Source organism: Crocodylus siamensis, chromosome 1 (genome assembly GCF_052110815.1).
Source record: "Crocodylus siamensis isolate JL-2025a chromosome 1, ASM5211081v1, whole genome shotgun sequence".
Classification (NCBI taxonomy): domain Eukaryota; kingdom Metazoa; phylum Chordata; order Crocodylia; family Crocodylidae; genus Crocodylus; species Crocodylus siamensis.
Genome location: NC_143395.1, coordinates 396,083,104 through 396,104,882, shown reverse-complemented (window position 1 = coordinate 396,104,882; position 21,779 = coordinate 396,083,104). Strand labels below are relative to the sequence as shown.

Genomic DNA, 21,779 nt, shown 5'->3' with positions numbered 1-21,779 from the left:
AGATTCCCTATGGAAAGAGAAGTATATCAAGCGGTACATGGGCCTTAATTGTGATTACATTTTATTGCCACTTAGGCTATTAAGTACTTAAGTTACCAGATAACGGAATCTATATTCTCAATAGTGCTAACAGTACTTTTACTAAATATTTCAGCCCTGTTCCAACAATCTCATGGAGGAAAGTTAATGGTCATAATCCAAGCAAAGCCCGTCTGAGAAAATCCCAAGCTGTGCTTGAAATACCTAACGTGCAGCTAGATGATGCAGGGATGTATGAATGTAAAGCTGAAAACTCACGTGGAAGAAATGTCTTCAGAGGACAGCTACAAGTGTACAGTAAGTGCCATACAACAAAGAAAACAGCTTCTCCATGCAGAAGCCTGCAGGTACATGTGAAAATAGTAGGAGCAAAATAATCAAGTAATTGTTTCTTCAATTAAAATGCATTTAATATTAGCACACCATTAAAGTAAATAACTATTAAATACTGAATGTGAGTTGAGCAAACTAAAACTTTCATCAGAATTTTCCTCAAAAAATCATAAAAATAGGAATTGGGATGTACTGATTTGTTTTGCTTTAGTTTTGCCATTTTTGCCTAAGATTAATTGAATTGTCTTTTTCTAATGTATATATTTAAATGTTCACTTTTTTTTACCTTCTCTTAAAAGTATTCTACCAATAGAATTTTAACCCCACATCACGCTCTTCTAAGCATTATACGAGTGTCAGAACCTATTTTAGAAATGTCTTGAAATTTTTCATCCTCCTGCTTGTTAATCTAAGTCGGGCATGTCAAGATTTAGCCTAGGGTCACTCTTTCCAGCCCACTGTTCTACTGGCAGGCCACCAGAAGGCCAGTGGGGGCATGACCAGGAGGAGTGGCCTGCCACAGAATCCAGGGCCCTTGAACTCTGGTGGGTATTGTACTTGGCAGATGAAGGGTAAGCAATGGCTGATGCAGGCCCAGTCACCCTCTCCCAGCTTTGCCCATCACCGCTGCTGCAGTCCTGCCCCCTCAGCCACTGGCCGTGCCTCTGCCCCATGCTGTACCCACCGCATGCCCTGGGTCTCAGGCTGGAACTAAAACTGCTGCTGCAGCACAGGGGATATGGCAGTAACGGCAGTTCCAGCTTTGGCAGAATTGGAGCTGCCACCACTATCACCACGTGCCCTGAGCTGGAGCTGGAGCTGCTGCCACAGGTGCCTTGCGCCCTGGTTGGATCCAGCCCACAAGGAGCTGTTCAGATCCAGTCTGGGGCACAAAGTGAATTGAAACCCCTGATCTAAGTTATCTTCAGTCCAACTGTACTGGACTCATAAGCAGAAAACTGCTTACATTTTCAGTCGTGATTTTCAGTTTTTGGGGATCCAGCTTGAGGACCTACAAATCAGTCTGATTTTCATACTGTGATAAGCATATATGACCTTTGAAAATCAGGTCCTTTTATTAGAAATTGAAGTTTATTTATTAGAAATATTAGTTATCGCATTTGAAAATTTAGGCTGTGGCTCTAAAATGAACCTATCCTAATAAGACCTAAAAAATAACTTAGATCTATATTAATATCAGGAGCTTATACCTCATATTGTAAATATCTTTAAGGGATGGAAGCAAATAATGATATCAGAAAACTGCATAATTTGAATGTTTACCCATCAATTAGATCATTTATTTTGCAATACTTTGTATATAAATGCATATACCCAGTCTCCCATTAATATATACTTATTTTTAATATATTAAATCAACATAGGTTAAGACAGTACTGTAGAGAAGGACCATAAGCCTTACTGTAGACTATAAGCCAAGAGTGTGCTCTTGTTGGAAAATGAGCCAGCAACATAATCCTGTATTATTTGGAGTATCTATTGCAACTGAAGGGAAGTAAATCTTCTGCTGTATTCAGCACTGGTGAGGACTTACCTGAAATACAACCATCGGTGTTTCATTCACTTCCCTTGGCAACTATTGCTTAAAGATTCCTATAAAAAGGAAGTTTTTTTCCCTGATGTTCATCTTTACTTTCCCTTTTTGCAATTTCATTCTGTTACTCCTAGTTATTACTCCACTGAATAATCACAATAAGAATTGTGTCTTGGTATTAGTACCCTTTAGTTGTTTATAGTTTATCACCATGTACTTAGCTCATTTTCCTTGCAGTTCAATCCTTCCAGTTCCCTAATCATGTTTGCTGTCCCCTCCAGTTTGTGCATGCCTTTATGACAACATTACAGGCCTTTAACGGGTGAATGTTAAGATTGCAGTGGAGCAGTCTTCCCGTTTCTTTTCTTAATTCAATTCTCTTTCAATCAGAACCAAGGGCAATCTGGTGGCTTTCAGTCTACACAGAGGTTCTGGGAAGAGATGACCTCTCTCTCAAATTCAGTGACTAGCATGGCTCTGACTGGGTGTCATCCGCAATGCCCTCACTGCACTCTAATCCTAACACTCTTACTGGAAAGACATGTCAACCATTCTGGGAACCATTCTGGCCATTTCAAGTAACAACAGTACAAAATGTTTCCAACTATTATAGTTTCTTACTATCAACTGTCTCTGTTTATATCCAAGTTTTTAAGTCTCATTGATCTTTCTCCTTAGTACTTCTTAAAGGGACTCACATTGTCTAGTATATTACAGAGGAGTTGTAAGATACATTCTGGTCCTCAAACAAGCTTGCTCCTAGATTGTGTCTTTAACATATGTCAAAGCACTTTAGGAAAGAATTATCACTATCTACCTTCTTTAAAAATAAAGAGATGAAAACACACAGACAGAATCCAAGATGCTGTACCCAAAGGTCAGGAAAGTTTTGGGGTTTTTTTTATCATAGAAATGTACAAAAGTACACCTGTAAGGAGCCTCAAGAGGTCATCCAATCCAACCTCTTTCTCAAGGCAGGATCATCCCCATCTAAATCAGACCATATACTTCATGCTGATTGGACTGTATGTTAAAAGTCCTTCCTGTTTCCAAATGTGGCAAAGTTGGTCTTCCCTGAGCAGTGCATGACCCCCGAACAAGAAAATGCTGGAGTTTTAGTCCCAGCAGGAGCCTCATCACATATCAGTCAAAGACACCTGACACCTGTAGGATCATAGGTAAGTAGGGCTGGAAGGATCATAAGGTTCACAAGGTCCATCTCAAGGCAGGATCATTCTTGACTAAACCATCCCAGCCAAATGCATCTAACCTGCTCTGGAAAACTTCCAATGATTGCATTTTTAGAATTTCTCTAGGTAGCCAGTTCTAATGCTTGACCACCCTCCTGATAAAACAAATTCTCCAAATAGCAAACCTAAATTTCCCCTGCTGCAGCTTAAGACCATTGCTCCTAGTCATCTTCCCTACAGCCACAGAAAAAGCCTCTCTCCATCCTCTTCAGGTATTTGATAACTATTATCAAATACCCCCTCAGTTTTCTCTTCTCCAGATTAAATAACCATTTCAGACTTTCCTCATAAGTGTTGCCACCAGGCCCTTACTCATTTTTGTTGCTCTGCAATGGACTCTCTCCAAACATCCTTCTTGAAGTGCGGGACTCAAAACTGAATACAGTACTCCAAGTAAAGTCTTACGAGTGCTGAGTAAAGCAAAAGAATCACTTCCCTTGATTTGCAAGTGTAACTCCTCTCACAAGGGAGTGGTGGCAATGTGTGGCAGGTGTGTGGCAATGGTAACTCAGTTTCCCTCAACATCATCTCAGTTTTACAAGAAAGTACAAGTAAGCACAATTATTTATACACATAAGTATCCAAATATTAAGCTGTAGCCCAGCATAGAAACCTGATAACACAATTACCCCTTTAAACAATGCAATTTTAAACCCCTATTCCAAAGAGTTTCACAAGGACCCTCCAGAGTTAGTGTCTTCACTTTGTGCATAGCCCAAGCTGTCCCAGATGGCACAAGGACTTCCAAAGACTCATTGTCACATTGACTGCACTGACTTCTGCAGCCTTTTCAGTGCTATTCAGCTGGGTCCTGCTGAGGTCTCCTTTGTGGGAAAGTCAATCCTTTTCCCAGCTGCACTCAAACCAGGCCCCTCCACAATCTACCTGGGGCCTTTTTCAGTTGTGCTTGGAGGCATGACTGACTAGTGCCTCCTCAATCTGGGGGGGCAGCCGCAGAAGCCACTGACAGCAGTGGCCCTGTCAGGGAGGGCACCAGCCCTACCAACAGCATCAGTGTTGGCCGTCGCGGGGGGCACTGGCCCCTTCAGGGGGGGCACATGCACCCCCATGCACTGCTTACCAGTCACCTGTGCTTGGAGCATACCAGGGAACAAGGCCTATCCCGTGCTCTAACCATTTTGGCTACAGGCAAATTAATCCCATGTTGCAGCTCCTCTTTCCCATTTCCCCTCTTGCTAGCCCTCAAAGCAGTCTGGGAGCTGTAGTTTAACTCACTGTCCCCTATTTCTCATTTCTGTGGGCTTTTTATAGCCCCTCCAATTTCCTCTCCTGTTGGCTAGAGGCAATTTTTTGCCAGTTCCCAAGGTAGTTTGGGAGCTATGGTTGGGAACTCCCTGGATCTGGGTTTTCTGGGCTTCCTCTCTGCTTTACCCTTCACAATCCAGTGGCACTGTTACACAGATGACACTCCTGTTACTACAGGTCAGTACACGACAAAAGCACACTGCTGTAGCAACAGGAGAGGAAATACCATCCCAGGCCCATATTGTAATCACCAAAACCAAGCACCCTCTCTTCTGCATTGCAACCTGGAAACTGCAAACACAACTTTGCCCATCACATGTCGTAACTGGGGAGACAGAACTCTGGTTTTTGTCATCTTATCCCTCCCCTCTATTTATTCCATCTATTTTAATTTTCTTCCATAAACAAGTTATTGGTTGTGGTCTGCTTCATTCTTCTGCTGTTAAGCTTCATCCTCTTCAGATTCCTTTGAGCTGCAGAGCTTTTCTCATGTTCTCCATAGGATGCAGGTATGACGGTCTCCTAGGCTTCTAACTGTTACTCTTTATGGGGTACTCCAGGAATAGCTACTCCTAGATTGTCCTTGACCAATGCTTATCCCACCTCTTCTTGAAAACCTTCAGTGAGGTTCTACAACTTCCCTATCCCTAGGCAATCTATTCCACTGCCTCGGTCTTCAAAAAATGAAGATTTCCACCCCCCAATATCCAATCTAAATCTACTTTGCTGTAATTTCAAGCCATTGCTACACATCCCACTGTCTGCAGTGAGAGAAAAAAGATGTTCTCCATCTTCTTTGTGGAATCCCTGAAGATATTTGAAAGCCATGTCTGACAAAACATTTCCATGTTGCTTACCCAAACTGTACATTATCACAAACCTCTCTCTAAATGTAAATCTTCACTCATATGCTATTATATTTTTATGGTTGTCAAAAGGCCATTTTTCAATCACAGCCTTTATGGAGCCAGAACAGGTGGTGTTAACTTGTAACCTGTGCAGTTACATTAGAACAACCACTTTAGGTTAACTTAGGGGAATCCACCGTGGATTACCAGATTTTACAAGTCAACAGTCATGGAAGAAAATGGGATGTAAGAAAAGAAATGTATAGCACAATTTCACCTCTCTGTGTGAATATGGTGGAAGCTCAGACTGGTTGTCTGAGGTCAGCAGACTACCAGGTGTCTGGAATGGAAAGGAGCACAGAGCACTGAAGTCAAGCTGTAAGCATCCTATATTAGTGTACCTTTTGTAGGTCAGGACAGGGGTCAGGAAGTGGCCCCTTCTGGCCTGTAGAGCATGTGACATCATTCACAACAGCCTGATTCTGGGACAGAAGGAGTTTCATTGATCTGCAAACCTTGACATCTATTTTCAGAGATGGTTTGTAGTCTTGGGGTTTAGCAGGAAAACTTTAACTGAGCTTTACTGCACAAGTCCGTTTCCTTTACTGCTCAGACTTTTATGGGGAGATTTTAAAACTTCATTTAAAAAAGCATTTGCTGCTTCCCTAATTTGAATGACTTCTGCTAGAATAAAATATCCCATGTTAGACACTCATATTTTTTGTGAGAGAAGATGTTATCTAGAGGTCAGAGCTCTTTTGCAAGTCATCCTTACTTACAAAAGATTCCTTATACAGCTTCAGACCTGGTTGTAGCACTGGCTCTCTTGGTGAGGGTCACACTGATTTACATATGTCCCCAGGAACTCACTTGCTGTCTATTTTAATGTTACGCTGTTACTCATTATTGTCAATTGCATCTGATCTGTTTCACCACCGGGTACATTGGGACAAGCCCAGGACGCTGAGTTTGCTTTTCTGGTTCAATGCAATCAGCACCTCATTTGATTCTTGTCTTATCTAACACTGACATCCAGATGTACCACGATTGTCTGATGCAGCTGACACTTTGGAAATGATTGTTGTAGTATCTCGGTGTTTGGCTGAATTTCAGCTGTGGAAGTGACAAAACCATTTAAAATTTAATTTTGATAAAACTGAGATATCCATAGCACACTAAATATATTTGTCAGAAGTCCATTTTGAGAACTGTTATTCCCCCAAAGTCATCTGGTCGACTTGTAATTTACAGTGACTTTTATTCAGGCTCAGTCTGGTTCACAAATAGAAGTTGGGATATGTGAAATCTGGATAATAAATTATTAAAAATAAAAACATGTTCTCACACTGAATGTGATGTGGAAGATGAGGAGGAATGAACTGTAATGTTTATTCTGTTCCTTTTTATTTTTTTGTCCTCATTTTATCATTATTTAGTATTAGAAGTGCTTGAGTCTTCTTGTCCCATCCCTTTCATTCTTTTCCAGAACTCTTTATCTCCTCTTCACCCCTTCTCTTTCATTATTTTGCTGTTCTACCTCTGCTGTCTGTGAAATAATTTAAGAGTCCGTGAAATGGAGAAACAGAAAGAAACAGTGGAAAAATTAAAGGAAAAATTAAAAATGGGAGTGAAAGAATGGCAGTGACGATTGTGAATAATTCTGAAACAGAGGGACTGAATAGAGAGGTGAGAGGTAGAGGAATGAGTGCTAGAGTGTTGGAGGGATAAAGGAATAATGAAAGAAAATGTAAGTGGGAAAGTGTTTATCCATGGGCTGAGTCTGAATGTGGATCACTGGTGATATTTCATTGTGCATATAGAGAAACTGGCCTGCCACAACCTGTTTATCTACCTAAATTGGGCTCTGACAGCCTGCAACTTACATTTGCCTCAGTAAAAATGTGGCTATCAGTCAGGCTGTGGTTGCCTTCTGGTATTCACGCTGAGACCTCCTATAACCTGTGGACCCACTGTGCCTCTGCATTGACTCCTAAGCATAGTTTCATGGTTGGGGCTGTTGCTATTCAACATGGTTAATGAGCCCCAACCAACATCCACATGTACCCAAAGGTGCAGGGTGCATGATAAAGTGTACTTACCTTTTGGTCCTCCCTGGATGTGTGTTTGAACCTCTGTCATACCCTTCCCCCTCTACTCATAGGAAGAAAGCCTGCCAAACCCATCCCTAGCTTGAAGCTGAGGGAAAATTTTAAGCCAAGTATGTATTGCTTGTTAAGTACAACTGGGGCATTTAGAATTGAGATTTTGGAAGAAAAATGTTATTTCCTGAGTGAAGAGACCAAGGAACTGGTGCTAACGAGAAGGGAGCCCTGGGGAGGCAGAGGAGCTACCTTGCATGATTTTATATGGGGGCAGGACAATCATGGTACATCTGGATGTCAATATTAGATAAGACAAGAATCAAATGGGAATAGGAGGAGGGTGGGAAGAAGAAAATTAAACTCGGTTAACCTAAACCCCTAGAAAAAAAAACACACAGAGGGTAGCAAGCATGTTTTTGTGTTGAGTCTCCAGTAGATTTTGCTCTCTTCGTTTTTGCCTGAAGCATCCATATGTTCTTGTCCCTGTCCCTATCTTGTATCTTGACCCTCTTCCAAACAAATACTGTGATCCAGCCCAAGCTAAGCTGACTCACACTTCTGTCTGAACTTATTGGGAATAGGCAGGGTATATGATGTCTGGGTCAGAAGGGACCTTAGCAGATCATCAAGTCTGAACCCCTGCCCTGGGCAGGAAAGAGTGCTGGGGTCAGACGACCCCAACCAGGTGCATGTCTAGTCTCCTCTTAAAGAACCCCCAAGGTAGGGGAGACCACCACTTCCCTTAGAAGCCCATTTCAGATTATGGCAGCTCTTACTATAAAGAACTTCTTCCAGATGTCTAACCTAAGTCTGCTTTCTGTCAGTTTGTGGCCATTGTTCCTAGTTACTCCAAGGGGTACCCTGGTAAACGGAGCATCTCCTATTCCTTGCTGCCCCCCTCCCCACAATGAATTTGTAGGTGGCCACAACATCACCTCTCAGCCTTCTTTTGCAGAGGCTGAAAAGACTCAGGGCCCTCAATCTCTCCTCGTAGGGCTTTGCCTGCAGGCCCTAACCATATGAGTGACCCTCCTCTGAACCCTCTCGAGGTTAGCTTCATTCCTCTTGAAGTGTGGTGCCCAAAACTGGATGTAGTACTCCAACTGCAGCCTGACCAATGCCACATAGAGGGGAAATATCATCTCCCTGGACCTGTTTGTCATACACCTGTTAATGCATGATAAAGTGCAGTTAGCTTCATTTCATCACATTGATGACTCATGTTCATCTGGGTGTATAAGCTTGAAAAACAGGCCTCAATTATTTTATTAGCCACATCATGTAAAGATAGAAGAAAGGGAATTGGAAGCAGTAGTTAGCCACTGATTCATACATTCATAGTTCCATAGTTGGTAGGGTCCCAAGGGACCTGAGCAGATGATTGAGTCCAACACCTGCCATAGCAGGAAGGAGTACTGGGGTCAAACAAGATCCTAGCCGCCCTGACCGTGAAGTAGCACTACCTGATATCTAGCCTAAATCTACCCTCTTCCAGCTTGTGACCATTATTCCTGGTCACTCCTGGTAGTGCTCGGGGGAACAGGGACTTCCCCAGTGCCTGCTGGTTCCCTCTGACTAGTTTGCAACAGGCCACTAGATCCCCTCTCAGCCTTCTCTTGTGGAGGCTGAACAGGTTCAGGTCCCGTAGCCTCTCCTCATCGGGCCTGCCCTGCTGCCCCCTGATCATGACAGTGGCCTCCTCTGGACCCTCTCCATGTTGTCCACATCCCTCTTGAAGTGCGGCACCCAGAACTGGACGCAGTACTCCAGCTGCGGCCTGACCAGTGCCGCAGAGGGGAAGTATCACCTCCTTGGACCTGCTTGAGATAAATCTGTGGATGCATGACAAGGTACGGTTGGCCTTCCTGACTGCATCCCCACACTGCCGGCCCATGTTCATCTTGGAGTCAATGATGACTCCAAGATCCTTTTCTGCCTCTCAGCTGACAAGAACAGAGTCCCCCAACCTGTAGGTACGGTGCCAGTTGTTCCTCCTCGGGTGCATCACTTTGCACTTGTCGGTGTTGAATCCCATCCTATTCTTATCCGCCCACCCTTGTAACCTGTCTAGGTCTGATTGCATCCTATTCCTCCCTTCTAGCGTGCCCACATCCCCCCACATCTCAGTGTCATCAGCAAATTTGAACAGGGTGCTTTTTACCCCCTCGACCAAGTCACTAATGAAGATGGTGAACAGTGCGGGCCCGAGGACCGAGCCCTGGGGGACCCCACTGCCCACATCCCTCCAAGTCGAAAATGACCCATCCACCACCACTCTCTGGGTGTGGCCCTCCAGCCAGTTGGTGACCCAATTGACTGTGGGGGTGTCAACACCACAGTCCCCCAGTTTCTTAAAGAGAATGGGGTGAGAGACAGTGTCAAAGGCCTTCCAAAAGTCCAGGAAGACTATGTCCACTGCTACCCCTGCATCTAAGGATTTGGTGATCTGGTCATAGAAGGCCACCAGGTTGGTCTGACAGGACCTGCCGCTAATACACCCATGTTGGTTGCCCCTAAGCATAATTGCCCCTGCTGGCCCCGCGTAGATATGCGCCAGAATAATTTTCTCAAAAAGCTTGCCCAGTATCAAGGTAAGACTAACTGGCCTATAGTTTCCCGGGTCCTCCTTCCTCCCCTTTTTGAAGATGGGAACTATATTGGCCCTCTTCCAGTCCTCTGGCACGAGTGCTCGTAAAGCCATGCCAGGGGGTCCCACAATGACCTTAGCCAATTCCCTCAGTACTCTAGGGTGGAGATCGTCTGGACCAGCTGATTTGAATACATCCAGTACTTCCAGAAGTTCCCAAACTAGTTCCTCACTAACCGTTGGCCTAGGTGCGCCTCCCCTGGGATCTAAGGGGGGCGCAGAGGGGGGGTGACTGTTCTGATCCCTGCTTAGGAAAATGGAGGCAAAGAAATCATTAAATATGTTGACTTTGTCATCTGATGTGATGACCACATTTCCTAACGTGTCCTGAACATGCCCAACATTACCCGGAACCTTCTTTTTGCCCCCTATGTATTTAAAAAAGGACTTCTTGTTGTCCTTGATCTGGGAAGGTAGTCCCAGTTCCATCTCCGCTGTGGCCTTCCTGACTGCCCCCTGCATCCCCGAGCAACTGCAGTATAGCCCTGCCTGGTGATGGCCCCTCCCTTCCTTTGGGTGTACGCCTCCCTTTTTGCTAGGAGACATTCCCAGATGCTTTTGGTGAGCTATGGGGGCTTGTGTGCCCTCCTGCTCCCTTTGATCCGTGTTGGGAGTACCTCCTTTTGGGCTTGGAGGATCGTCTCCTTGAGGAGTGACCACTCCTTGGACACCTGGCTCCCCTTCCCTCCGGGACCTCAGTGCTTCCCCGACTATTCTTCTTAGCTCATTGAAGTCCGCCCTTCTGAAATCTAGGGCTGCTGCCTTGCTGTAGGCCTTTGCCACCTTAAACTGGATGGTGAATTCCAGCAGGCGATGATCACTGTTGCCCAGGTGGTCGAACACCCGCAGCCCCCTCACCAGGTCGTCACCCGTGGCCAGCACCAGGTCCAACAAGGTGTCTCCCCTGGTAAGGCTGTGCACCTCCTGGGTTAGATGGAGGTCCTGCATTCTGGCTAAGAACCTATGTGAGCGGTCAGACCTGGCTGACTGCTCTTCCCAGCAGATGTCTGGAAAGTTCGGGTCCCCCATGACGACCACATCCTTTGACTTCACTACCTCCATGAGCTGACTTAAGAATTCCTGGTCTAGCTCTTCCCTTTGGTTAGATTATAGAGTCGGAAGGGACCTAATGGATCATCGTGTCTGACCCCCTCCCCCTGGTAGAAGAGAGGACCAAGGTCAGACGACCCCAGCCAGGTGAATGTTAAGCCTCTTCTTGAAGACCTCCACTTTAGGTGACAGGACCACCTGTCCTGGAAACCCATTCCAGACTCTGGCCACCCTTATTGTAAAAGATTTCTTCCTAATGTCTAACCTAAATCTACTCTCCACTAATTTGCACCCATTATTCCAAGTCACTCCCTGGGGCTCTCTGGTAAACAGCGCATCCCCAATTCCCTGTTGTCCTCCCCTGATAAATTTATAGGTGGCTACAAGGTAACCCCTCAGCTATCTTTTGTATAGGCTGAAGAGATCCAGATCTCTCAACCTCTCCTGGTAGGGTCTTTCACGGAGACCACTAATCATGCAAGTAGTCCTCCTCTGAAACCTCTCCAGATTCTCCATATCCCTCTTGAAGTGCGGCACCCAAATGTGGCCTGACCAATGCCACATAGAGGGGAGAGCATCACTTCCCTCAATCTGTTGGTCATGCATCTGTTAATACACGACAAGGTGCGATTGGCTTTGTTGATGGCCTTGTTATACTGCCGGCTCATGTTCATCTTGGATGCAACTATGACTCCAAGATCTCTCTCAGCCTCTGAGCTGCTGAGGAGGACATCCCCCACCCTGTAGATGTGCTGGGGATTCCTCCCTCCCAGGTGGAGTACCTTACATTTATCTTTGTTGAATTGCATCCTGGTACATTCCGCCCATTGATCTATCTATCCAGGTCAGCCTGTAACTGCTCCCTGCCCTCTGGTGTATTCACTTTGCCCCATAATTTGGTATCATCTGCAAACTTGGAGAGGGTGCTCACCACACCCTCATCCAAATTGCTGATGAAGATATTAAATAATACCGGCCCAAGGACCAAACCCTGTGGGATCCCACTGCCCACCTCCTTCCAGGCCGAGAATGACCTGTCAATCACCACTCTCTGGGTACGGTCCCTAAGCCAGTTAGCCACCCACCTGACTGTGTAGGCATCCACTCCACAGCCCGTTAGCTTCCCTATAAGAATGGGATGCAAAACTGTGTCGAAGGCCTTCCTAAAATCCAGGTAAATGACATCGGCCTGTGTCAAGGCAGTGTATGACCTGGTCATAAAAGGCTACAAGGTTTGTCAGGCAGGATCTATCTGTGATGAATCCATGCTCACTTCCTTTCAGCATCGTTTCCCCTCCTAGGCTTTCACAAATATGCTCTTTGATGATTTTTTCTAGTATTTTCCCAGGGATAGAGGTAAGACTGACTGGCCTGAGGTTACCTGGCTCCTCCCTTCTCCCCTTCTTAAAAATGGGGACCATGCTGGCCTTTTCCAGTCCTCAGGGACCTGTCCAGAGCACCATGAGAGTTCAAACAGCCATGCCAGTGGCTCAGCAGTGACACTGGACTATTCCTTCAGGATCCGTGTATTGAGGTCATCAGGGCCGGCTGACTTATAACCATCCAGCCCTTCCAAGTGCTCTTTAACTAAGTCAACACTAACCTTTGGTGGTCTGGTGCCTTTTGGACATCTGTCTGTACTTAAGATGGGGGGATTGTCTTGGTCAGTATAAGGAATACTGTAGCGAAGAACTCATTGAAGAGCTCTGCCTTTTTGCCTGCGTCAACCACCAACTGACCTGATTGTCCTGCAGAGGTCCTATCCTACTCTGCACCTTCCTCTTGCTCGCAGAGTAGCATAGGACTGTTTCACTATCTGTTGAAAAAGTCACTTCAGTTTTCTGTTTTTCAGTCTACATGTGCATTCATGCACTAGTTTAAATCTAATACCCCCACGCTTCTAAAGGGTGGCAGGATCACTTGGATGAGCTTTAGGTCAAATGTCCCCACTGCCATTTTGAAGTGTCGGACTCTGAATGCACATGACGCTGCAGGCATTTTAAATATAGCTGTTGCAGCTGCTGTAATTAAAATGACCCCCTCCAACCCCAGAGCACATGTATAGATGCCCTCCATTGTGAGGTACTAGGAAAATGCACATTAGCTTGTTTTAATGTACATTAACTAAAAAGCACAGTTTTTAAATGATGCTTAATTTTCATTAGCCTATTTATTGTACATTAGTTAAATAGCACTTTTAAGGGATGCTTTAATGTGCATTAAAATAGGCTAATGCACATTAAAGTGCATGTGTACAGATCACTGAATCGGTGGCATAGTTTCCCTAAGGGGTATTTAATAAGAAAACAGTAGCTTCACACTTCTTTTACTCATATCTCTGCTATGATCATGCTCATTGCCAGATGCCACCTGGCTCTATCCTTATATAGTTTGTTGTACTTCTTGCTTATATTTAAGATGTGTTTTTCTTGTTTTTTTATATAATTAATTAGATACAACTATAATATAGGAAAAATACTGGAGTTATGTCTACTTTGCCCCTGATTTATAGTAATGTAAGTAAGATTAGGATCTATTCCCAGTGTGTTTAAAAAAACAAACTCAGCCAGAGGCTAGAATTCTACAGGGTAAACACAATTTAAACAAAAATTGTGACATTCATTATGGGGACAGGAGTCTTGCTCACCAGCAGCGAGGAAGGTCAAAGGTGATTATACATGACTAAGAAGGACCAACTGACAGAGGTAGAAGGCAAAAAAGAAATGGGTGCAAATTATTTTCTATTTACTTTCTAGATTTCTTTCATCGGTTTTATTTAACTTAATTCATACTATATTCTCACCTAGGCCACTTTTCTCTTGTTCATGCTTGTACTTTTCTTTAAAGGGGGAAAAACCCCTCAGATTTGTTCATGCAAATAGCTGGAAAATTCTGAGTTCACAGGCCATTTAGAGATGATTCATTTGCATATTTACAGGACAGTCATTTAGAATAGCGATAGTTATTATCAACCAATCAGACCACCGGGATTTTCATGTTTGAGGTTGTAAAGGAATAACTGCACAATGATTATTCAATTTTGACTCCCACAGCCTGTGGGCAGGAAATTGCAAAGCTATGTACTAATTATAACATCCCTAAAAATAATCTGATGGGACAATGGAGCAACACACTTATATTCAGTGTTTTGCAAAATAATACACATTTAGGATTGATATAGACTTTATTAACTTCCCTTGAAACCAATGCACTAGAATTTTTATACTCACTACAGTCACCCATCATGTTCCCTCGTATGTTTTCAGCTCTGTGATGGGAGACTTATCAAATACCAGACAGATTTATTTTTAAATTCAGTCTAATGTAGGTTCTCTTTATTTAAGTAGTTTATTGATTCACTGTTGTCCAGAATAGATTCTTCACTGTGCTAACTCTGGGTTACTATGCAGCTCAACCAGAAATATAGTTCCTCCTTCCTGAGTTTATTGCAAAAGTGAATTAAAAATTTTAGTCTTACTATTTTAGGCTATTATATACATTCCGTGGCTGCTTCCTTGCCACAGAACATCATCCTCCATTCTGATCTGTGATCTGTTCATTAAGTTTTACTAAATCAGTGAGCTCTTTTTGGGTTAGGTTTCTAGACATACGGATCTGATTATGTGATCAGAGGCTTGTGTTTCCATTCATTCTACTTATTGTTAATGGTCTCCAAGATGAAATTCAAGGTACTAATTTTTTCACATGATCCCTCAGTCATTTAGGTCCATTCCTCCTTAAAACTATCTCCTCCTTTCTGACTATGTGATTTATGCTCCTGGAGAATTCTGCTGTATCCCAAGGGTAATGCATCATTCTTAGGAGCAAGCCCATTCACTCCTTGCACAAATAAGATTGTGTACACATGTGGCCACTTTTTAAAAGAACTGGAACAGATAGTTCACTCACTTCCCTGCCTTTCCAGTTGAGTAAATCCTAGTTTCCTACTGAACTGGTAGAGCTACATACATCAGATAGACCAGGCTGTTTGGTTTCCATACTAATATTTTAAAGGTCTTAGCTTAAGTTAAAGTTAATATGATGGCAACCAAATATTTGGAATGCTACTTTAATGTCTTAACTGTAGTGTAGTTATTTTTTGTCTACAGTATTTTATTACATGAGCAAGGCTTTTTGCTTCTAAGCACGGCATTGCACAGTTCATAATCTTATAGCATCCTTTGGTCAAAAATTTAGTTCTGTCACTTTTCCTGAAACTCAGTATTTTATATATATATACACACACACACACAATTTAATACAATCACTAAAAAGAAACTGGTCTTAAAATCTGAATGTTTGTAATACCAACTAAAGAACTGTAAACTGTGTCCATGCTCCCATATCACATCATAGTACTCTTTTACAGCCTATCCACATTGGATGGAGAAGCTTAATGATACTCAGTTAGACAGTGGAGATCAGCTTCGATGGGAATGTAAAGCCACTGGAAAGCCAAGGCCAACCTATCGTTGGCTGAAGAATGGACTCCCTATTTGGACACAGGTACGGTACTCATTAAAGCACCTCTCAATTGTAGTTTCTTCTTTAATTTAGGTAAGGTGAACTGAAAAAAGTGCTGAAGGGACAGTGCTTCAAAAAAGTGCTTTCATTATTTTCCTGCTAATTTCAAATATCCAGGAACTCTAGCACCTGTTTTCTATGAGTCCGTCTCCTATCCTATGTCAACCTACATGCCATCTAACAGGACTAATGATAAACCTCAAAAGAACGGGAGGTGGAGCCTTCACAGCTGAGTCAGAAGCACCTTATCCCTATTTACTAAACTAATGATATGTAGCTGAACAAAGCAACAATTGTGGTTTGTTTCTATTTTAGACTGTGATTTTCTTTTTCAGTGGTTTGTTATATCTAGATGTTTCTGTGTAGAGGCATGTTATGAGTGACCACTGTGTAAAAAACAGGAAGGAATTATTGGTAACGAGTTCCTTAAACTCAGAGTCCTATGATATATATCACCTACTGCATAGGTATTAAATATTACATGGTGTGGTCTACTTATAGTTCTCAAGTCCCTCAGTGCTAACACACACTTCTACAAAGTATACAAGGGCTATTTCTTAGTAGCCATTTTAGTTTTGCATCTCCAGATATCAAAATTACTCTCCTGTGATTAACAAAGCTGGCCAATGACATTAACTTGTTTCATTTGGGAATTCCAAGTTCAAAGTGTTCTGCTCTGACACATTTAAAGTAATTTCTTGGTTATAGTGTTTCTCATTATAAATGTTTGCTAATGTCATGGTCTAGATTTTATTTTGTTTTAATTTCTCTTGCTGAGTCATCTTCCCAGTTAATCCCTTTTATTTATTTATTTTTAACCAACACATTTCTATTCCTGTATGGTCTCCAGACACTAGGAGTAATAGAAAAATGTTTTGTAGATTTGCTTCATATGTTGCCAGATTAAAAATAAAATTGTTCAATTTGGCAATAAATGTCTCCATTTATTAATGGATTCACAGCAGAGTTTATAAATATAAAAGATGGCATGCCTTTCTTTTCAGTGCATGCCTCAACCTGTGAAAATCAAGCAATTATGCAAACAATACGAAAGTAAACATATAAGTTAGTTTGTTTTTGAAGCCCTAAGGCATTGAATTTATGGCTTCACTTTTCCATTTCTGTTTTTACAGAAGTAGAGGTGGGTATTCGGTCCTGCTTGAGATTTTCCGAAGAACCATTTGTATCATCATATGAACTTTGCAAATTCAATTTAATATCAAACTGAAAATGCAAAAAATGGAAGGGAATTTCTTTTTCTCATTCTTATACATTTTCAGATGCTGTTTTTCTTAATACACTTTTAACTAAATGCTAATAGTTTGTAGTAACAATCCTGAAGAATGTACTGCACCAGCTCCAGTGATTCCTTATACAACCACATGGAGTGCACATTTCCCTACACAGCTGTCAGCAGCAATTCACTTCTGACCTGCAGCAATTATTTTCTATTAATAGGCCTTTTGAGATGATAAGTTGCCATTATTGACAAAGACAACTTGAACCTTCCACCCTTTACCACATGAGTAGCTCTGAATGAAAATAGTGCCATTGATGCCAATGAGATTATGTATGAGAACTAATAATGTTAGGCTGTATGTGTTTTGGTATGTAAACAAAAGATTCATTTTGAATTAGATTGAGCCCACCCCAAAATACTTCAGCCTTCACTTGAACTTTGGTTCCTTGCCTGGAACACTCACACGCTATTTCAAGTTTGCAGAGTCATCTTTGCTGAGCGATTTATAAAGGGCAAATAAGTGCAGTTAAATATAAGCGAATAAAGCCATGCTGGAGGATGTAGTATTTACAATCAAATAAAGTAATCCAGAGGAAAATCTATATTTTATGATATTTTTCAGACTCCAAAATATTTCGCATTTGACATGGATAGTAAACCCCCCAAAATTCACTCTCATAAGTCACTAAATTATACTTTAACCACATTTATGTTTTATTTCTTCCTGTAAAGCTAACAACCCAGAAAATCCACCTCATTTGTTTTCTTTTGTAGAATTATTTTTTTATTCCGTTACAGAGCAGGGTTGAGATGGTTAATGGTGTACTGATGATCCACAGTGTGAATCTCTCAGATGCTGGAATGTACCAATGTTTAGCAGAAAATAAATATGGAACCATTTATGCCAGTGCTGAGTTGAAGATTTTAGGTGAGTAATGTCTGAACAGAATAGAATTGTTCTCTATTTTCTCTTTGATAATTACATGGCTGTATGATCTGTCATGAGAAAGAAAGAGATCCCACCTCTCCAACCTTAGCAGAAGTGGATAACACCTATATAGTTAAATTTGGCTGAGTTTTTCTTTTCCCTTTCTTTTATTTATGTGTAAGTGGCTCCTTGGTTACCTAGGAGTCCAAGGGTACTTTTGCTAACACGGTGTTTTCTTTTTGAAGCTATTCATTTAATTATGCTTTGTGAATTTTTCTTACTCAAGGCCAAATCCTGTATCTGGGACAATATCTATGAGGGAAATGATAATGGTCTGTTCAAAAGCACAGAAAAATCCTCTTTTCTTTCCAAAAAAACAGTCCTAAGAACAAAAACCTCTTACTATGAAGAACATGAGAAAATTTCAAGACAATAAAAAGAAATCTCACATTTCATGGATTACACTATTAAAATCTGTTTTTCTGCACCATTGTATCCCATTCTTTTTTAGAAATGTCTTTAATGATGTGATTAGTTTGCAACGTATTAGCAGTCCCTTTAAAGTCACCTTATGAAGGCACAAGCATTAGTACTTTCCTATTTTAAGTTATAATGCCCAAACTAGAGTTTATTAGAAAATATTTATGGGTGATATACATATTTACAAGATACAAAATAAAACAAACCGTCAAGATAATAGGCCCTTGACACTTTTATCAGTACTACACTTCCAGCATTGAACAGAAACATGGTGATATCATAGAATCAGACAGTTAGGGTTGGAAGGGACCTCAAGAGGTCATCTAGTCCAACCCCCTGCTCAAGGCAGGGCCATCCCTAATTATACCATCCCAGCCAAGGTTTTGTCTAACTGGGTCTTAGAAACCTCTAAGGATGGAGATTCGACAGACCCTCTGCGTAACCTTTTCCAGTCCTTTACTATCTTCCTAATGAGAGAGTTTTTCCTAATATCAAATCTAAACTTCTCCTGCTGCAACTTGAGACCATTGCTCCTTGTGCTGTTGTCTGCCACCACTGAGAACAGTCTAGCTCCATCCTCTTTGTAACTACCCTTCATGTGGTTGAAGGCTGTTATTAAATCCCCCCACAAAACTATTAGGGATGAAAGAATGTTAAGGTTTTGGTTGGAATATGTAGCCAAAGTTCACTTGGTTCCTAATCCTTCCCAAAAAAAAGCCCTAAATGGATGTAGGATTCACTTGTAAAGTTCATACTATAAGAGGTCACTGGTTATACAAACATTGTAAATTTCAAAATATAGGTTAGGCAAGAGTTTCTTAGGGTGATACCTGTTAGGGAGCCCTTGCCTCTTGTGTAATTTCTGGGCCATCGCAGCTACAACATCCCTCTTGCACTACCAAAATATAGGTTAGAAACTTAAAGTACCGTATTTACCTGAATCCAAGATGGCTCTAAATTTAAGGTGACTGCCCCATAAATAGATTTTATATATAGAAATTGTATAAATTTGTCATTGTTTACATATATAAAATCTAATTATTGCAGGGTCCTAGTTCAAGGCTGGAGTTGGAGCTGTAGTAACCACTGCTCCCTGCCACCTTATATTTGAATCCAAGATGATGGCTGTTTTCCCTAGGTTAAATGAGGGAGAGGGGAGAAACGTGTCTTGGGTAAATCCAGTATTGTTCCTGCAAACACTTAGTTCTATAAGAAGTTTCACTGAAGTCACTGGAATCATGCATGTGGGTAAGTTGTTTTAGGTTTGGCGATCCAAGAAAATAAGCTGATTCAGGGTATTTGTAATAGTTTTTATTCATGATGGGTCATAAATATTCTCTCAGGCTTTCCCAACCATTCTCCTTCCATGACCCTGCTTAGTATCAAACCATATGAGGTACATGATAGAAGAATAACTTTAAAAGAGTCAGTCAGACTTTCTGAGTCTCAGAAAAAGATTTGATATTGGTTCAGTTTGGTTAAGATGGCATAAACAATTGACTTGATTTTTCCAGTCTAAACTGTAGACACTTTGAAAATGAATGAATTCTTAAACACTTTAATCCTTCCTATTAAATTCTCAATTTTAAATACCTGGCTTTTGGGATACAATAAGCAAACAAATTGGCAAGTCAAGCATTAACAGATATGAGGCACTGTGGAATTTAAGAAAGCCTGAGAGTTTGGGCCATTGTCTCTAAAAACAGTTAATTTCATTGTAGATTTTCTCCGGCACCACAGGATATCACAAGTAATATAACCCTACAGTGTTGATAAGAGTGATTTCTTACTATTTGGTATAGTGATTAAATTGTAGTTTATTCTATCTAGATTTGGATGATGTTTTAATGGTGCTCCTGTACAAATGTCATATGCTCTTTAATACAGTAATTTCCAAACCAAAATAAATGAAAATGGATGATGAACTCTCTTATTGATCTAGAAGGATTTGACTGTTTTCTGTAGAACTAAAACTTTTCTTTTTAACAGCTTCAGCACCCATTTTTCCACTAAATCAAATGAAGAAAACAATAATTGTTACCAAGGGCCAAGAAGTTGTCATTGAGTGCAAACCACAAGCCTCTCCAAAACCAACTATCACCTGGAAGAAAGGAGACAAAGCAGTAAGGGAGAATAAGAGGTCAGAAGCATGTTCAGTAAACTATTACTGCATTTACATTTCAATACAGTGGTTTCATACAGAAAGTACAACAGGTGATAGGTGAGCATATGCATCTGTATGTAGTAGAGGTATTAGATGAGCTGATTCACTTAACAGTAGCAATGTTCTAAGACATGCTGAGATCAAAACTTTGGTAGTTTAAAAAATGAAAATAAGGTGGGGTTTTTTTGTTTTTGTTTTTGCGTTGTTTTTCTATCCCCTGCTTTAATTATAGAGCTGCTGCATTTATGATGTGGAGGTGTTACACATCTTGTGGCTCAGAAGATGCAACATTTGTAGGTTGAACTTACTGTAGTGGTGACATAAGACCATCACATTTATTTATTTAATATACTTCTAATAGAAGATCTAAGTGAAGGTTATCAGCTTGTTAGCAATGGAAGACTGCCTAAGGGTACCTTGGAAAGCATTGCACAGAATAGCAATACAGTCACGTTACAAGATTCAAGTGTACAGTACATCACATCTGTCCACAGTGGCACATCTGCTTAGCAGACTGTGTTTGGTTAAGTAAATTCTGTCTGGCTTTGTACTTTAAATGTAGTTTAAGCAGCTTCAGGTCAAATGGCAACTGTAATTGCATTACACAAGATAGCTCTTCTGTGCATTAGAGTAGTTTTGCCAGCCTTGACATGGAATTTAAGAATACACAATAATCTTCTTTCTGGTAAAAATTTATGAATGGACCATTTAAAATGACTTGTATGGTATTAGACTGACAGATAAAAGCAAGAACTTTTTTGTACTTTTATATAATACTGATGAATGCTCTACAATTTATCTGTCCTAGTTAACTATTATCGCCATTTTGCTTAAGTGAATGTTGCTTTATCTTATCTTTGTGACAACATCATCTCATGCTGTTTGTTTTGTTCTGAAAAAGAAAAGGGGCGACATTTTGTAGGATGTGGGTTCCTTTGGGAGGGATAAAGCAATATTATTAATTAATTGATATAACTTCAGAATAGTAGATTTTGAAAATATGAGTTCATAGATATAGGCATGTTGTAATGGAGGATCAACACCAGTGAGAGTGTTGATTGTAGAAGATACTACTGGTACTGGTCTCTCAAAGCTATTCGTTGTTGAATTGCTACTGTAATCAACTCAAGAGATTTTTGTGTGCCCTGGAATTTTGTTTTACTAGGTTATAGTGTTTGTTCAGACCATGTTAATTTAAGTGTGTGTGTGTGAGTGTGTGTGTGCGCGCGCACGTGTGTGTTCTGACAACTGGGGGGCTCTATTGACAAATACAATCCAGAGCTAGCAGGAATGCCTTTTATTAAAGTCAGTGTTAGTATCTTGTTAGTAGCAAGATGTTTTGAAAATGCAGTA

General features: G+C 41.3%; 1 protein-coding gene across 3 annotated transcripts in view; it reads left to right on the top strand.

The window, feature by feature from the left end:
• Positions 1 to 21,779, top strand: part of CNTN5 (contactin 5) — a 1,171,322-nt gene that overhangs the window by 914,495 nt on the left and 235,048 nt on the right. For all 3 annotated transcript variants that reach the window (XM_090030265.1, XM_090030258.1, XM_090030254.1), the window contains 4 exons: positions 155 to 336; positions 15,460 to 15,596; positions 17,653 to 17,782; positions 20,252 to 20,402. In XM_090030265.1, the coding sequence (XP_089886391.1) occupies positions 155 to 336; positions 15,460 to 15,596; positions 17,653 to 17,782; positions 20,252 to 20,402 (600 nt within the window). The remainder of the gene's footprint in view (positions 1 to 154; positions 337 to 15,459; positions 15,597 to 17,652; positions 17,783 to 20,251; positions 20,403 to 21,779) is intronic.